Genomic DNA, 19,791 nt, shown 5'->3' on the forward strand with positions numbered 1-19,791 from the left:
TTAAAAGTATCAGGAATGAATTTATTCAAAGAATATGGTTAAAATAGACACTAGTCTTTTGGAGCCATTAGATTTGGATTCTTTACACTTAGAATAAATGCAAAAAGTGAGGAACCATTTCTGGAAGGTTATTTATCATTCTTTTATTCTCTATGCAGAAATATAACTTTTTATGAAGATTTCCCATAGAATCTTTTTTTTTTTTAAATTTCATTTTATTTTATTTTATTTTATTTTTCATAATTCTTTAAAGCTCAAAATGCTTTCTGGTTACAAATGGATTATTTTCTATAAACCTTACATAGATTATGTCTTGTAATGCTTCTGGTTTTAGTTTTGAAAGCTAGAATTGTTTTCTTCGCATATTGATTAAGTTCTTCTGCAATGAAGCCAGTCTTGTCGAGCCAAAATTTATTCCTGCAAAAGTGGGGAAAAAAGAAACGGTAAAAATCAAATCAGTAGATGTGGGTGTAGGCATGTGGCTGTGTGGTTTAGAATCTCACTTTGCAACCATAAGATTTCAGGTTCAGTTTCACTGCATGGCACTTTGGATAAAATATATGAAAAGTCAGAATCAAATACTTACACTTGTTTATTGTATTTAACATATTTGTTTGACATAACCAAATATGTGTGGCCATTCTCCAGGTAGGGACAGTCACAGATTCCTCTCTGGAAAATAACCTCTCTGTTCTCAAGGTTTTGCAAGTAGCCTGCAAATAAAGAAAGGGACACATCTCAGGATATCAGATCATCGACTTAGTTTAACTTAGAACACACAAGCAATGAGGATACATCAAGTATAACTTGGTACATACAAACAACTTGACATATTAAAATAATGACTGAGTGTAACTTGGTACATTGAAATAATGATTGAGAGAAAACTTAACTATTTAGTTTCGTTTTTGGATTTGGTTTGCAAGATTCTTTATATGAGTTCGTGTGTTGAAGCATATTCTGTTGTGTCTGGGGAGAGTCATTCTCTCTTAGTGCCTTATAGTCAAAACTATTGTAAAGGTTGCAACACGCAATGAAAATTTTAAGAAAATAAAAATAAGAAATAAGTGGAAATTTTACCGGTGAGTGTGTTAAATAATAAGGCACTAACAGAGAATGACTCTCCCCAGACACAACAGAATTAACTATTTAGCATTTAGATTCTTCTGTCAAATATAATGCTTATTTATTCAAATTGATTTCAATTAATCATGTATTATCTCATAGCTTTGGGATTTTGATGATGAGATTTTTTTTTATTGTCTTCCATAAACAACTTTGCCTGGATTTTGGGGGTGTCCACGCAACAATATACTAAATTAGGGATCCACAGTAGTATTTTAACCCCCCTCCCCCTGAAAAATTTTACTTTAGATGTATGCATTGCAAGAAACGACTAGGTTTCTTTCTCCACCATTTTACATATTTTGACCCTCACGAATTAATTTGTGGAAAACAAAATAGGAATTTTTAAAGGAGTTTCTATAAAAATAGCTTTTAAACATCGAATGCAAATGAGGGTCCACCAGAATAAAATCGTAAATCAAAGAGGTCCTTAGATGAAAAAAATGGTTGAGGACCCCTAGTCTAACCCATGCCAGCATGGAAAGCAGATGCTAAATGATGATGGTGATGAATCTCAATGACACAGTATTGGCTTTGGTTGACTTCTACAGCAACCAAAATGGCTGCTTCTTACCTTACATATTACATACCTTCAACTACATTACATATATTATACTTTAACCTTTTTGCATTCAAATTATTTAATCAAATGCAACACTTCTTTCTTCCCATTGTATTGAATTAATCATGCATTATCTCACTGCTTCAAGATTTCAACGATGTGATTGTATATTTTTAGAATGACATTGTAGGGTAGGTATGAGATGTCAAATCTGGCCAGTTTGAACATAAAACATGTAGAATATTTGGACTGGATGTGGCCAGTTTAAAGGGTTAATATTCTCTAGAAAGTGACTGGCCTATGTAGTCCACACACCCTGAGCTTTGCCACCAACTATTCTGCCTTCCCTGTCTCACTCCATTTGCCTATCTTTTTTAAAATTGTTATCTTTAATTAACTCTTTAGTATTCAGATTATTCTGCCAAATGTAATGTTTTGTTTATTTATATTGTTTTAAATTAATCATGCTTTATCTTGAGCTGTCGACGATGTGATTGCTTAGTTTTAGAATGACATTGTAGGGATGAGGTGAGAGGTCAGATCTGGTCAGTTTCACTATAAAACAGGTTAAGTATTTTGGTCTCACGAGGTCAGTTTGAATGCTGAAGGTTTAATCACCAAATCCATCCTGTAACCTTCGTACTACATAACAAATCCACTTGAAATATCTAGCCTATTAAATCAAGCCTCCTCTATCCTTGTCAAGGTTTACAGACCAGCAAAACACATTAAAACGTGTGAGACATTTTGCTAAGAAGGGTTTTGACTCCTTGTGTCTCTTCTTACCTGCTAACAGGGATACAACTCTACCACGTGCCATTCCTTCTGGGTCAAATGGTTGCGTTGCATTCACCACCATTACTGAATGAAAGACAGGAGTAAAAATAAGATTAGAACAAGTTTAAAATAGGACTGAAATTGGTTAACAATACTATTAAAAAGAGGACTGAAAATATGATAAAAATATTCTTAACAGAATTAAAAATATGATTATAACTATATTTAAACTAGGACATTTGATTAAAATACTAATATGGTGTATATACTCTTTACTCTTTTGTTTCAGTCATTTGACTGTGGCCATGCTGGAGCACCGCTTTTAATCGAGCAAATCGACCCCAGGACTTATTCTTTGGATGCCTAGTACTTACTCTATCGGTCTCTTTTGCCGAACCGCTAAGTTACGGGGACGTAAACACACCACCATCGGTTATCAAGCGATGTTGGGGGACAAACACAGACACACAAACATATACACACACATACATACATATATACACACACACATATATATATATATATATATATATATATATATATGCATACATACATATATACAACGGGCTTCTTTCAGTTTCCGTCTACCAAATCCACTCACAAGGCTTTGGTCAGCCCGAGGCTATAGTAGAAGACACTTGCCCAAGGTGCCACGCAGTAGGACTAAACCCAGAACCATGTGGTTCGTAAGCAAGCTACTTACCGCACAGCCACTCCTACGCCTATGGGAATTTTATAAACTTTCAAGAGAAAGTGAAATAATTCTGTTTTTAATAGTATATCTCAAAAACACATGCACAAAGCAATAAACGGTTGCATGTAGATACTTCAACCCAGTGTTTATATGCTAATGTTTATAGCTTTATGTGTGTGCTTCGAGATACACTATTCCAAGAAGGAACTAATACTCTCTTTCTCTCTTTTACTCTTTTACTTGTTTCAGTCATGTGACTGTGGCCATGCTGGAGCACCGCCTTTAGTCGATCGAATCGACCCCAGGACTTATTCTTTGTAAGCCTAGTACTTATTTTATCGGTCTCTTTTTGCCGAACCGCTAAGTTACGGGGACGTAAACACACCAGCATCTGTTGTCAAGCGATGTTGTGGGGACAAACACGGACACATAAACATGCACATACACACATATATATATATATAATATATATATATATATATATATGCATACATACATATATACACACACATACATACATATATACAACGGGCTTCTTTCAGTTTCCGTCTACCAAATCCACTCACAAGGCTTTGGTCGGCCCAAGGCTATAGTAGAAGACACTTGCCCAAGGTGCACGCAGTAGGACTAAACCCAGAACCATGTGGTTCGTAAGCAAGCTACTTACCGCACAGCCACTCCTACGCCTATGGGAATTTTATAAACTTTCAAGAGAAAGTGAAATAATTCTGTTTTTAATAGTATATCTCAAAAACACATGCACAAAGCAATAAACGGTTGCATGTAGATACTTCAACCCAGTGTTTATATGCTAATGTTTATAGCTTTATGTGTGTGCTTCGAGATACACTATTCAAGAAGGAACTAATACTCTCTTTCTCTCTTTTACTCTTTTACTTGTTTCAGTCATGTGACTGTGGCCATGCTGGAGCACCGCCTTTAGTCGATCGAATCGACCCCAGGACTTATTCTTTGTAAGCCTAGTACTTATTTTATCGGTCTCTTTTTGCCGAACCGCTAAGTTACGGGGACGTAAACACACCAGCATCTGTTGTCAAGCGATGTTGTGGGGACAAACACGGACACATAAACATGCACATACACACATATATATATATATATATACATATATACGACAGGCCTCTTTCTGTTTCTGTCTACCAAATCCACTCACAAGGCTTTGGTCGGCCCAAGGCTATAGTAGAAGACACTTACCCAAGGTGCCACGCAGTGGAACTGAACCCGGAACCATGTGGTTCGTAATATGTCATTTGCATAATAAAGATTGTAAAATAGTTTATAAATGGTGAACTCCAAGTACATAAAGCTATAAATAATAGTGTGTGAAATTTTTGGTAACAGTGCATGACTCAGTGATCAGAGCATTGAGCCTCTTGAGTTCATGAGTTCAATTCCTGAACCAAGCCGTGTGTTGTGTTCTTGAATAAAACTCTTTATTTTCACATTGTTCCAGTTCATCCATCTGTAGAAATGAGTTGCAGCATCACTGGTGCCAAGCTGTATCAGCCTTTTCCCTTGGATAACATCAGTGGCATGGAGAGTGGAGGGTGGTATGCATGGGCGACTGCTGGTCTACCATAAACAACCTTACCTGGACTTGTGCCTCAGAGGGGAACTTTCTAGGTGCAATCCCATGGTCATTCATGACCGAAGGGGGTATTTACTTTTACTTTACCAGGTTAAAACCCCTTTTGGACAGAAAAAGTAAACTTAATTAAAAATACAATTAAAATATAAGATAAAGAATCTGATAAGAATGTTCCTAAAAATATGATTATCACCATATCTAAAATTGGATATTTGATTAAAATATTGGTTTTAAATTTTAGTACAAGGCCAGTAATTTTAGGGGAGGGGGTAGGTCGATTACATCACCCCACCCCTGCTCAATTAGTACTTATTTTATTAACCCCACCAGGGCAAAAGGCAGGGTCAACCGTGGCAGGATTTGAACTCAAAATGAAGAGTCGGATGAAATACTGCTAAGCCATCTGTATTTGATTAAAATATTAGTAATATGAATAAAATATGATGAAACTGGTTAAAAATTAGATTAAAAATAGGGCTGTAATATAATTAAAATGTAAGATTAAAAATCTGATAAGAATATTCTTTGAAATATGATTATAATTTAAAAAGGATTTCAAAAAATAATTAAAAATTAGGATTAAAGATATGTTTAGGATATTCAAGATTTAATTAAAATATTAAAAAACACAATTAAAAATATGATTACAAACATGATTATAATACAGTTAGCCTAGGGTTTTACATAGTAGATTGGTTTTGTGAGGTATTTCGCAAATCAATATAATATAAAATGAAGGAGATAGGCTTTTTTTAGTGATATTATTTCATATACAAAAGGACCTAAGTAAAATTTAAACAATTATCTATTAAAACTGGGAAAATAAATTCAATTATCATGTATATATGTGTGTGTGTGAATACATATAAACACATATGTATATTATGGATATACATATATATTTACATATATGTGTGTGTGTATATATATATATGTCTATGTGTGTGTATATATTTATATGTCTATGTGTGTATATATATATATATATATATATATGTCTGTAATATATACATATAGTTGTGGAGGCGCAATAACCCCGTGGTCAGGGTAGCGGACTCGTGGTTGTAGGATCATAGTTTCGATTCCCAGACCGGGCGTTGTGAGTGTTTATTGAGTGAAAACACCTAAAGCTACATGAGGCTCGACAGGGGGTGGTGGCGAACCCTTCTGTACTCTTTTACCACAACTTCCTCTCACTCTTTCTTCCTGTTTCTGTTGTACCTGTATTTCAAAGAGCCAGCCTTGTCACATACTGTGTCACGCTGAATCTCCCTGAGAACTACATTAAGGGTACACGTGTCTGTGGAGTGCTCAGCCACTTGCATGTTAATTTCACAAGCACATGTATGTATGTATGTATGTATGTATGTATGTATGTACGTGTGTATGTATGTAGACACACATACATACATCTTTTGCTAGTTTCAGTTACTAGACTGTGGCCATGCTGGGGCACTGCCTTGAAAGGTTTTGCTGAATGACTAATTTATGGGGATGTAAACAAACTAACACTGGATGTTTAGTTTTGGATGAGTGACAGACACAAATGCAAGGACACAACACACACACACACACATACACATGCACATATATATGTACACACACATGTATGCTGGGCTACCATGCAGTTTCCATCTACCAAATTATGTCACAAGGCATTGGTCAGCCTGGGGTCAGCTTAGGGTCGGTCAGTTTGGGAAACATTACAGAACAGATACTAAGTGAGCTCAGTAAGTCAGGTCTGAGATCCAGTTTAAAATTCTAGTTTCAGCTAATGTTTTTAGCAAAACCTGTTGGATGGATTTTTTGGAAAAGCAGAGAACCTTAAAGGATGTGTGTAGAATAATTTTGGATGAATAAGAGGAGATATGGGGAATGATTTGGGAGGAGGAAGATGGGGGGTGGTGTGAAATAAATAAAGGAATTAAATATTTACCAATTTGGTCCTTAATGCAAGCTTTTTTCTCTAAAAGATTCATGTTGATGCTCATCAACAGGCTTCGGTCCTCATAACATGTGATACATTCCCCTGCGGAAGAAACAAAAAAATATTGCAAAATATTTCTGCGAGGAATGAAACTCTTCATGTTTATAGTGCTCCCTTATTTATTTATTTATTTATTTATTTATTTTGTGTCTGAGAATACTTGCCCAGCTGAGTAAAGTCGACAGCAACAACAAAAAGAGCTAAAATACTGGCACTGGCATTTGTTGGTTAGGACGACAAGGGTTCCAGTTGATCCAATCAATGGAACAGCCTCCTTGTGAAATGAACATGTAAGTGGCTGAGCGCTCCACAGACACGTATAGCCTATACACAGTTCTCAGGGAAATTCAGTGTAACACAGAATGTGACAAGGCTGGGCACTTTGATGATACAGAATGTGACAAAGGTGGGCCCTTTGAAGATACAGAATGTGATAAGGCTGGGCCCTTTGATGACGCAGAATGTGATAAGGCTGGACCCTTTGATGACACAGTTGGGTCCTTTGATGACACAGGATGTGACAAGGCTGGGCCCTTTGATGACACAGAATGTGACATGGTTGGGCCCTTTGATGACACAAGATGTGACAAGGCTGGGCCCTTCAATGACACAGAATGCGACAAGGCTGGGCCCTTTGATGACACAGTATGTGATAAGGCTGGGCCCTTTGATGACACAGAATGTGATAAGGTTGGACCCGTTGATGACACAATGTGACATGGTTGGGTCCTTTGATGACACAATGTGACAAGTCTGGGCCCTTCGATGACACCGAATGTGACAAGGCTGGGCCTTTTGATGACACAGGATGCAACAAGGCTGGGCCCTTCGATGACACAGGATGTGACAAGGCTGGACCCTTCGATGACACAGAATGTGACAAGGCTGGGCCCTTCGATGACACAGAATGTGACAAGGCTGGGCCCTTTGAATTACATGTACAGCTCATTTTTCCCAGCTGAGTGGACTGGAGCAACATGAAATAAAGTGTCTTGCTCAAGGACACAATGCAGTGCTTGGAATTGAACACACAACCTTACAATCATGGGATGAATACCCTAACCACTAAGCCAAATGCCTTCATAACAACAACGACAGCAGCAGCAGCAACAACAGCAACCACAATACCACCATCAGCAGCAGCAACAACAACAACAAGCGTATTATGAATTGATACAAAGCAATATGTCAAAGAAAGTCTACATACTCTGGGTACATTTGCACACTGTTCTTTCTTCATCACAGAGAAGATTTACCAATTCCTTTTTAGTTGATAATTGGTAGAATTTAGTACAGCTCACACCTGAGGGGAAAATGATAAAAATATAAATAAAAATTTTTTAAATATTAAAAATGAAACAAAAGAAAATTCAGCATTATATCATTATATCGTTATGATAAGGTGGGGTTCTGGCAGAATTGTTAGCGCACTGGGTGAAATGCTTAGCAGTATTTTGCATATCACTATGTTCTGAGTTCAAAATTCCACCGAGATCGCCTTTGCCTTTCATCGGGGTCGATAAATTAAGTACCAGTGAAACACTGGAGTCGATGTAGTTGACTAGTGCCCTCCCCCAAATGTCACCCTTGTGCCTATAGTAGAAAGGATTATTATTATTATTATTATTATTATTATAATAATAATAATATGAAGGTGGCAAGCTGGCAGAATCACTAGCACGCTGGACAAAAATACTTAGCGCTATTTTGCCAATCGCTACATTCTGAGTTCAAATTCTGCCGAGGTTGACTTGGCCTTTCATCCTTTCGGGGTTGATTAAATAAGTACCGGTGAAACACTGGGGACGATGTAATTGACTTAATCTCTTTCATCCCTGCTGCCCTTGTGGCAAAAATTTGAAATCATTATATCATTATAATCAACATTAAAATTGATATTTAGTGTTTTGTGTTATGCAAAGAGATGCCAATAGTAAAGTGGATCTAACGGACATGGCTGTGTGGTCAAGAAGCTTGTTTTCCTACCATGCAGTTTTGGGTTCAGTCCCACTTGTGACACCTTAGGAAAGTGTTTTCTCCTATAGCCTTTGGCCTTGTGAATGGATTTGGTCAATGGAAACTGAAAGAAGCCTTACAGTAATGTGTGTGTGTGTATATATATATATATATGTATGTATGTATGTATGCATATGTATACACACACACATATATACATACATATATGCATATATATATATATATATATATATATATATATATATATATATATATATATATATATATATATATAGGTACAAAAAATTCAGGGTGAATACTTGATAACTGTAAGCACCTGTATATGCCAATTAGGGGTGTAGGTGATAGGGTATATTTATCAAAAGAAAAACAGGATGCAAAGGATTTAGCGGTACATATGTTTCTGGCTTTATTGGACAGTTTATATCAATGCATAATTGATGTAACATGTATGTCAATAGCCTGAAGATATTGAAATACATGTTACATCAATTATGCATTGATATAAACTGTCCAATAAAGCCAGAAACATATGTACCGCTAAATCCTTTGCATCCTGTTTTTCTTTTGATAAATATATATATATATATATATATATATTATATATATATATATACATACATATACATACTCACACACATATATACATACACACACATCCAGTAAACTCTGTAGAGTGGTTGGCATTAGGAAGGGCATCCAGCTGTAGAAAACAGGCCAAATCAGATTGGAGCCTGGTGCAGCCTCAGCTGGCTTGCCAGCTCTGGACCTCTAGAAATGTCGTTATAGCAAATATTCTGCTCTATACCATAGATCTGTTTGTCAGTTGCATGACCATAACCAGTTAAGTATGTCCTTTAGTGGCTGACAATTTGTGCATCTCTGATCATGAGCAGGAGTTGTGGGGGAGCATCACAGCCATGAGTTGAAAGGGATTCTTAGGGGTTTGAATAAATGTAACAAAAGCAATGTTTGAAGGTAATATTAGTCATTTTTCATACTTTCTAGGGGTAAGCACATAGGAAATAACAATTGCTACCCAAGGACTAAAGCTGAAGATCAAATAAATTGTTTGTGTTAATTGGCAAAAGAAAAACAAATGAGAAAATGACCATCCCCACATATAACGATAATAATAAAAGGATAAAAGAAATGCAAAAAAATATTCTCACTCTTTCTGTAGTAGGCGTAGACATGGATTGGAGCCGGCATTAAGTGGTTGTATATGGTTACAGAACGGAAGAGTAGGAGATTGATTTTCAAATTTCTGTAATAGGGTACCTGGAACAAAACCAGAACACATGAGCCTCATGTCATTAACATCATCATCATCACCATGATCATCATACTCATCATCACCACCACCACCATCATCATCATCATCACCACCACCATCATCATCACCACCACCACCACCACCACCATCATCATCACCACCACCACCATCATCATCACCATCACCATCCTCATCACCATCCTCCTCCTCCTCCTCATCATCATCATCACCACCCTCATCACCATCATCACCATCACCACCACCACCACCACCACCACCTTCATCATCATTACCATCACCATCCTCATCACCATCATCACCATTCCCATCCTCATCATCACCATCACCATCATCATCATCATCTGCATTGTTATGGTCAATGTTGTCATCAATGTCGTGAAGGCGCGTGGCTCAGTGGTTAGAGCGTTGAGCTTAAGATTGTGAAGTTGTGAGCTCGAATCCCAAACCGGGCTGTGTGTTGTGTTCTTGAGCAAGACACTTTATTTCACATTGCTCCAGTTCACTCAGCTGTAGAAATGAGTTGCAATATCACAGGTGCCAAGCTGTATCGGCCTTTGCCTTTCCCTTGGATAACACTGGTGGTCTTCCATAAACAACCTTGCCCGGACTTGTGCCTGGGAAGGTAACTTTCTAGGTGCAATCCCACGGTCAGTCATGACCGAAGGGGGTCTCAATAATGATGATGATTATGATCTTGATAGCACAAAGAAAGAAGTGGAAAGAAATTAAAAACAAGAAACAACAAAAAAAAACGTTTGTTCAAGAAATATACCAAAAATATTTACCGTATTGAAATATAATATGAGCCGAGAGCTTTCATGTTTGTCATACTTGGTAATAACTTTGTCGTAGACCAGCTATAAAGAAAAAAATTCATAAGTAACATTTAAAATTGTTAAAAAATATCATACATTTATTCGTTTCAAATTTTGGCACAAGGCCAGCAATTTCATATAGGGAGTAAGTCCAAAACATCAACCTAAGTGCACAAGTAATATTTTATTTTTTTGACCCCTAAAGGATGAAAGGCAAAGTTGACCTACGCAGAATTTGAGCTCAGAACATAAAGATGAACAAGATGCCACTAAACATTTTGTCCAGAATATGAATGATTCTGCTGGCTCAACTCTTCAAGAAAATTCGAAAGCTTCTCACAGGACTCAAGCCTATTTTTCTTGCAGACAAGACAGGTGTTCTGGTATTGAAATATCATACATATATTAAACCTTTTGCCTCCATGTATCTGTTGAAATTCACTGCCTTTGTCTTAATTAATTTTGGAAATAATGAAGAAATAATTTTGTCATTCTTAACCCTTTCGATACCAACCTGGCTGAAACCACCTGTGGCTCTGTAGTACAAATGTCTTGTTTCCATAAGTTTTGTATTAAAATCTTCCACCGAACCTTAGTCACAATTTATGTTCCTAACACTAGCTTAATGATAACTAAGTTAATTTACTAAATTCTTTGTTATATTTAAAATTAATTGAAAGAAACACAGAGCATCTCAAAATAAATACGGGAACAAAAGGAAATATTTGACATAGATCAACAGGAAATATTTATGGTAGGTTTTAACTAAGATTCTCTTTGACATTTGTTGCTGTGTTTCTGTTGAATTACATGACCTTTGGGGGTTTTTATGTTCAGTTTTGAAAACAATGATGAATCCAGTAAAATAGATTTGCCATTATTAAGCTGGCAGAATCATTAGCACACCGGGGGTGGGGGAAATGCTTAGCCCCTGTCTTTATGGTCTGAAATCAAATTCCACCGAGTTAGTCTTCACTCACCTCGCTCACTTGCTCCCTCCCTCCCTCCCTCCCTCGCTTGCTTGCTTCCTCCCTCCTTCCCTTCTTCGTGTCCTTCCGCACTCACTTGCTTACTCCCTCGTTAGTACACTTCCTCCTCATCTCACTTGCTGTCTCCCTCCCTCTCTTGCTCGCTTGCTTCCATCCTCACTCACTCGCTTCCACCTTCGCTCGCTTCCACCCTTGGTCACTCGCTTCCACCCTTGCTCACTCGCTTCCACCCTTGGTCACTCACTTCCACTCTTGCTCACTCGCTTCCACCCTTGGTCACTCGCTTCCACCCTTGCTCACTCGCTTCCACCCTTGCTCGCTCGCTTCCACCCTTGCTCACTCGCTTCCACCCTTGGTCACTCGCTTCCACCCTTGGTCACTCGCTTCCACCCTTGGTCACTCGCTTCCACCCTTGGTCACTCGCTTCCACCCTTGGTCACTCGCTTCCACCCTTGGTCACTCGCTTCCACCCTTGGCCACTCACTTCCACCCTTGCTCACTCGCTTCCACCCTTGCTCACTCGCTTCCACCCTTGGTCACTCGCTTCCACCCTTGCTCGCTCGCTTCCACCCTTGCTCGCTCGCTTCCACCCTTGCTCGCTCGCTTCCACCCTTGGTCATTCACTTCCACCCTTGGTCACTCGCTTCCACCCTTGCTCGCTTCCACCCTTGGTCACTTGCTTCCACTCTTGCTCGCTCGCTTCCACCCTTGGTCACTCGCTTCCACCCTTGCTCGCTCACTTCCACCCTTGCTCACTCGCTTCCACCCTTGGTCACTCGCTTCCACCCTTGGTCATTCGCTTCCACCCTTGCTCGCTCGCTTCCACCCTTGCTCGCTCGCTTCCACCCTTGGTCATTCGCTTCCACCCTTGGTCACTCGCTTCCACCCTTGCTCGCTTCCACCCTTGGTCACTTGCTTCCACTCTTGTTCGCTCGCTTCCACCCTTGCTCGCTCGCTTCCACCCTTGGTCACTCGCTTCCACCCTTGGTCACTCGCTTCCACCCTTGGTCACTCGCTTCCACTCTTGCTCACTCGCTTCCACCCTTGGTCACTCACTTCCACCCTCACTCACTTGCTTCCTCCCTCCCTCACTTCCTCCCTCCCTCACTCACCCACTTCCTACCTCCCTCGCTTCATCTCACGCTAGCATGCTTCCTCCCTCCCCCTTCGCTTCCTCTCTTCCTCACTCGCTTCCTCCTTCCCTTCCCCACTCACTTCCTCCCTCACTTCCTCATTCACCCACTCACACGCATACGCATGTGCACATCTGATAGTGTGTTGGTTCAATAATTCACCTTGTAGTTGTATACAGAAGTGAGTTTTGTCTGTCACAATGGATACTACTGAGTATGGCATCTTTATGGGAAGAAATGCTGTTGAAATTACCTGTTTTAGAAGTTCTTCAGGTGTGTCGTAGCCAGTTAGTAAATCCATATCAAGCACCACCATTCCAGGATTAGTTCTACCAAGGTAACTGTGAAATTATAACAGGGAATAATGACTTGCAGGTATAAATGATAACTGACATCACCACTATTGTTTGGAATTAATGTCATGAAAATCATAAATATCGTTAGATAGATAGAAAGACAGATAGATAGATAGATAGATAGATAGACAGATAGATAGATAGATAGATAGATAGATAGATAGATAGATAGATAGATAGATAGATAGATAGATAGATAGATAGATAGGTAGGTAGGTAGGTAGGTAGATAGATAGATAGATAGATAAAGAACAAGAGGGAGGGAGAGAAATGGAGAGAGACAGAGATGGAAAGAGACAGAAGTGGGGTAAAAGAGACAGAGAGAGCATGACAGAAATAGAAAATGAAAAATATGGAGAAGCAGAGGTAAGAGAGAGAGAGAGAGGAGGAATGAAAGGAAGAGAGAAAGAAAGGGACTAAGGAAAGAAGAGAAACTGATAAAGAGAAAAAGACATGACTGACAGAGAGAGAGAGAAAGAGAGAGAGAGAGAGAGAGCATGGGAAATAAAATAGGAAAGAGAGCATATGAGATAGAAAGAAGGAAAGATGTTGAGAGAGAAAGGGTGAGAAAGAGAGAGGAGTAGAGTGTGTGTGTGTGTGAGAGAGAGGTGTGTTATAAATTATATTTCGATAATAGCACCCACCTTAGATATATTGTCATACAAATGGAGTAATCTTGTATGGACCAACTATTCAGTCTGACCCCAGTCCGGGTCTGACATGACTCTCCACATAGGGGACACCTGCAAAGTGGGATTATAACATTAGAGATCATAAAATTACACATTAACATGTGTGTATGTGTGTAAATATAATTACATATATACAAGAAACTGTATGTATGCATGGGAATTTGTGAGTGTGTGTATGGGACTCGGTATGTGTGTGTGTGTGTGAGGGCATGTCTTTATATGTGTGTGTGTGTGGGGGGGCATGTCTTTATATGTGTGTGTGTGGGGGGCATGTCTTTATATGTGTGTGTGTGAGGGCAATTCCTTAGTCTCTAGGCTTTGCCCTCTTCACAAAGACTACATATAGCTCCCTTTAAAATGACCTGAGTGAATTGTATCAAGTGTCACCTGTCATAGTATTATGTAAGAAAGAACAGATTTCACTAAAGGAACGAAATAAGGTGAAAAGGGCTATCCTATAGTTTATTCAGATGTTGAATATATCCAAGACGACATTACTCAATGGATCCTTCTAGTTTTTAAGATGCTATGGTAAAATTTTAGGAGAATTTGACTGCTATTTCTAGCAGGTTGAACAGCAGTGCAGAATGCTCCTAGTACTACATGTGATGCCATAAAAGTTGAATAGAGCCAAGACGACATTACTCAATGGATCCTTCCAGTTTTTAAGATGCTATGGTAGAATTTTAGGAGAATTTGACTGCTATTTCTAGCAGGTTGAACAGCAGTGCAGAATGCTCCTAGTACTACATGTGATGCCATAAAAGTTGAATAGAGCCAAGACGACATTACTCAATGGATCCTTCCAGTTTTTAAGATGCTATGGTAGAATTTTAGGAGAATTTGACTGCTATTTCTAGCAGGTTGAACAGCAGTGCAGAATGCTCCTAGTACTACATGTGATGCCATAAAAGATATATGGGCTTAACTGTACCCCAATTCCAACAGCGCATATTCAGGAAGACCAAAGTTTTTAGTGCCTTAACCCTATAACATTTAAACCAGCCACATCTGGCCTTTCACACCAACCTTATAATGTCATTCTAAAAATTAAGTCGCCTCTTCAAAATCTCAAAGCTAAACGTAATGCATGATTAATACAATACAATGAGAATAAATAAGCTTTATTTCTGACAGAATAATGTGAATGCTAATGGGTTAAACCTTATGGGAAGCACTAGTACAGCTGGTGGTGGGGGTAGGGGCGGTCTGCCCCGGACAGCTGTTTTAAAAGGGCAGGACTTTTGGGTCTGCTGTAGGCAATATGTGTCTTTTAAGGCGGCGAGCTGGCAGAAACGTTAGCGCGCCGGGCGAAATGCTTAGCGGTATTTCGTCTGTCGTTACGTTCTGAGTTCAAATTCCGCCGAGGTCGATTTTGCCTTTCATCTTTTCGGGATCGATAAATAAAATACCAGTTACGCACTGGGGTCGACGTAATCGACTTAATCCGTTTGTCTGTCCTTGTTTGTCCCCTCTATGTTTGGCCCCTTGTGGGCAGTAAAGAAATAAATATGTGTTTTTTGTGGGGTTGGGGGCGGCAAATGGAAGGGCTGCTCCAGGCGACACACACTCTAGCTACGTTGGTGATGGGAAGCCTTATTTTGCATACAGGACCCAGGGTGACAGTTTGGAGACATTTTTGGTGAAAAAGTGTGTCTTATATGCCATCAAGCGTACAAGAAAGTCGTGTTGAAAAAAGAAAAACCGAAAAAAAAAAAGGAAAAAAACAATGAATTTTTAATTTTACAAATTCAGAGATCTTTTTTTCCTTTTCTATCTTTTCCTTTTCTCAGTCATTTGACTACGGCCATACTGGGGCACCGCCTTGAGCAATTTTAGTCGAACTAATCGATCCCCAGTATTTATTCTTTTTAAGTCTGGCGCTTATTCTATCGGTCTCCTCAACTGAATCTTAAGTTACAGGGACGTGAATGCACCAACGCCGGTTGTCAAACGGTGATGGGGAACAAACTCAGAAAGAAAGACATATAGACAGACAGACAGACAGACACACACACACACGATGGGACTCTTCCAGTTTCCGTCTACCAAATCCCGTCACAAGGCTTTGGCCGGCCCGAGGCTACAATAGAAGACATTTGTAACCTATCTTAAATTAGAGTTTTCATCCTAAAGATTAGACTCTCCCCCCCACCTTTCATATGATTTTCCCAAGAGATTTCGTCATCCGAAATCTCATGTTGGACAAACTTCGTCCGAGGCCGCGGGGTTTCCCATTCTCCGACAGGTTCCTCTGCTGACAAAATTTATTTAAGGAAGGTAATTCTCGTATATTTTAATTGGCGTATTTATCTCCCTTGGACTCGAGGGATAATAACGGGCACTCTGCAGAAATTCCTTGGTACCTGCCATATGGAACCATCACCTATGATGTCAACTCTAGCTATCAGTCATAGGCTATGGCGACGTACCATTTGTTGGTTTGTTTTCCCTTTCAGTAATACATGCGGGGCTGATACTTTCAGGGCAAAATATGATTGAGGAAGAATTGTAAGACAGCAGCACTGAATCTTGGACAAAATCTTTCCGACAGTTGCTACTGCCAGGTCTGCTGGGCCCCGAAAAGCCATGTCAAGCACCAGCGAGCCTGCTGCAGACATCGATAGCCCGATTCGTGAATTTCCGTTTGCAAGGCCAAGCTATGGAACTAGAGACAGTTGTTATTTTGAAGGGTTGACAAACATACTCGTCTACTCTTTAAATTTTGTAGGGGGGGGAAAAAATCAGAAAAAAAAAAAAAAAAGTCGAACCCATCAGAATTCGAACTCAATGCATATAGAAATGCAACTAAATGTTACAAAGATTTTAGCTAGACACGCTGCCGTTTCTGGAACAAGAAAACTTAGTTTTGCTTCTGGTAGGTAACTTTTTTTCGTTATGTTTCTTGCAACACTTACTTTTTAATCCTTGGGAAAAAAAAGTGTCACTTTAATTCCTTTATGATAGAAGCTAACATGTACATGTTTTGTATCTCGCTACCAACTACAGTTTTATTTAAACCCTTCTTAACCGAAAATTGAGGTGTACGACATTTTGCCTTTTATCTCTCTATGTCACATTTATTATTTATTGTTTCTCTATTTTTTTAAAAGTAGTAATTAAAAACCCCACACATAAATATCGTTGTATTCACTTCAGTTTCCTTTTATAAAGAGAAATTGGTATACCTTCACAAGTGTACCCCACACCTGACTTATTTACTTATAACTTTCAGAAAAATGGCTATTTTTTTAATGAAATTTTCTACAAGTGTAGTCGCAGATGTGGCCGTGTGGTAAGAAGCTTGCTTCCTAATCACATCATTCCATGTTCAGTCCCACTGCGGGGCATCTTGGGCAAGAATCTTCCACTACAGCCTCGGCCCAACCAAAGCATTGTGCGCGGATTTGGTTGATGGAAACTGAAAGAATCTCGTATATATATATATATATATATATATATATGTATATATTTATGTGTGTGTGTCTTTGTCCCCGCCCCCGTTTGACAACCGATGTTGGTATGTTTATGTCTCCGTAATTTATCGGTTCGGCAAAAGAGACCGATATAATAAGTACCAGTCTTTAAAAATAAATAATTCCTAGGATCGATTTATAGTGGAGGTAAAGAATACGCACACCACCCGTTTTCGGCATAACCCTAAACGCAACCCTAACTCTAAACACTGGGTGTGCGTATTTTTTATTTTCGCCCGATTTATTTGACTAAGTACCCCTCAGGGCGCTGCTCCAGCATGGCCGCAGCCAAATGACTGAAACACTTAAAAGATAAAAGATAATTCCGTTCAGTTGATGCAGATTACAATTATTTTGAAATTTTAATGCGAAAAAATTTTTCGGTGGGGTGCGCGAGAGAAATTTTTTTGATAATTCGGGTATTCGTAATCTATACAATTTGAAAGGTATTTGTAGAAAATTTCATTAAAAAAAAAAAATTCATTTTTCTGAAAGTTGTAAGGGAACAAAATCCATTTGTGTAAGGGGGAGGGGGGCGGACACACACGTGTAGTTCTGACGAGAAATTTAACCGATTGCAGAGGAATAATTGAAAAGAACCGAACATATGGCTAGTACTTAAAAAATCTATGATACACAACCATGAAATTACTCTTACATTCCTGTTTATTTAATTAAATACATTCGTCAATCAAATTTGTAGACTTATCGGAAAGAAAGCGAGAAATATGGGGGATATTCATGCTGTAATGTCACTAACTGTATATGTCCAAGTAGTTCCCAAACGGTGCGGTGCGCCTCGTGGGTGCAGCGGCAGAGGATAGCAGGTGAGATGGAATGATTGAAAGACAATCAAATATTTAGAAACAGTTTCAAAAATTCATTTGCCAAAAATAAATATGATTTCAGAATTAAAAATATTGTTATGAATTACTTGTAATTGCAAGCATGAGTCCCAGTATAAAAAGTTTATAAATAATCATTGGCCGATTACATCATTGGTATATCTATCTGCGGCTTTATATAGCTATGGTACGACCTCACCTGGAATTTGCATCACCGGTGTGGAACCCCTATCTTGCCCAGGATATCAATCGTCTGGAAGCCGTTCAGCGATGTGCAACCAAAAGAATACCCTCCATCAGGCATTTGCCATATTCTGAACGCCTTACTTGCCTGGGCATGGCCACATTGAAACTCCGACGTCTGGCAGATGACTTGGCAGACACCCATAAAATTATCAACCATCGTACAAACAATAACTCTGAGCACCTTTTCAAACTCCACCTGTCTAACACCCGTGGACATGTTTACAAAGTCAGAAAACAGCACAGCTCCCATGACTTTCGGAAACATTTTTTCACGCTGAGAGTTGCTGAAGCGTGGAACAAACTGCCGGCATCAGTTGTTAGTTGTCGGAGCACTGCATCCTTCAAAACTTCCATGCTTTTTGAGATTCGCCAACACTACCCCTGATTTTCTCCCCTCCATACACACGCAAGCATGTATCTGACTCATACACTGTTCGCTTTCCAGACATTTGTACATTACTGCATATACTTTATATGCACTTTCTGACAAGTTGTGGTGCACCTGAGCACTGTATACAATAATTTCATTATTCATTATTATTATATCTAGTTTTAATAAATTAGTAACTAAGGTCCGCAAATTGGAGAAGAGATAATAGTTATGTTCTGACATTGAATTGGCGGTTATCACCCTTTAACCCCTCCCTAGACCTTTGGTGAGGCGCGAGCAAATTTTCATTCCGAAAATACGGCCCAGAGAAAACTAGTTTGGAAACCACTGGTCTGAAGTATTCATCCGTCCGATATATTGGAAATTCAAGGGAGTTAACCAAGCAAAAGGTGTGCAAGGGAGATAATCATGTCATTACTTAATACATAAATTTGTTTTCTCTGCTGTTCATTACACGCACGATTTTCTGAAAAAGCAACCAAAACAACAACAACAACAATAATAATAATTGTTCCTAATTTATGTACAAAGCCAACAGTTTTGAAGGGAGGAGATTAGCACAAAAATCGGTAAATTTTGATAATTTCACCCGCACGATTTTCACTAAGAAAAAAGAAAACCCTCGGATTTTTTGCGTCAAATCAAGTACCTTAACCTCCTAATATGCTGCAAACCCCTTAAATTTTGTTCGAAAAAAAGTGGGTTGGGGTGGGAAATCGGACCCCCCCACACACATCCCGGAATCATTGGAAATTTTTTTTTTTCGTGGTGACCTAATATGCCACAAAACCCATTTTTGGGGTTCGGTAAACGGAGTGAG

General features: G+C 39.0%; 1 protein-coding gene across 1 annotated transcript in view; it reads right to left on the minus strand.

Annotated features, from left to right (window-relative positions):
• LOC115222993 (complement C3) overlaps positions 1–19,791 on the minus strand; it is an 82,986-nt gene continuing 63,195 nt past the window's right edge. The window contains exons 31-39 of the mRNA XM_029793415.2: positions 13,966–14,064; positions 13,219–13,306; positions 10,814–10,885; positions 9,904–10,012; positions 7,962–8,057; positions 6,704–6,796; positions 2,474–2,548; positions 587–713; positions 1–417 (exon numbers count right to left, since the gene is read on the minus strand). Coding sequence (XP_029649275.1) covers positions 282–417; positions 587–713; positions 2,474–2,548; positions 6,704–6,796; positions 7,962–8,057; positions 9,904–10,012; positions 10,814–10,885; positions 13,219–13,306; positions 13,966–14,064 — 895 coding nt within the window. The 3' untranslated portion in view covers positions 1–281. The remainder of the gene's footprint in view (positions 418–586; positions 714–2,473; positions 2,549–6,703; positions 6,797–7,961; positions 8,058–9,903; positions 10,013–10,813; positions 10,886–13,218; positions 13,307–13,965; positions 14,065–19,791) is intronic.

This window comes from Octopus sinensis, linkage group LG21 (assembly GCF_006345805.1).
Source record: "Octopus sinensis linkage group LG21, ASM634580v1, whole genome shotgun sequence".
Lineage (NCBI taxonomy): Eukaryota > Metazoa > Mollusca > Cephalopoda > Octopoda > Octopodidae > Octopus > Octopus sinensis.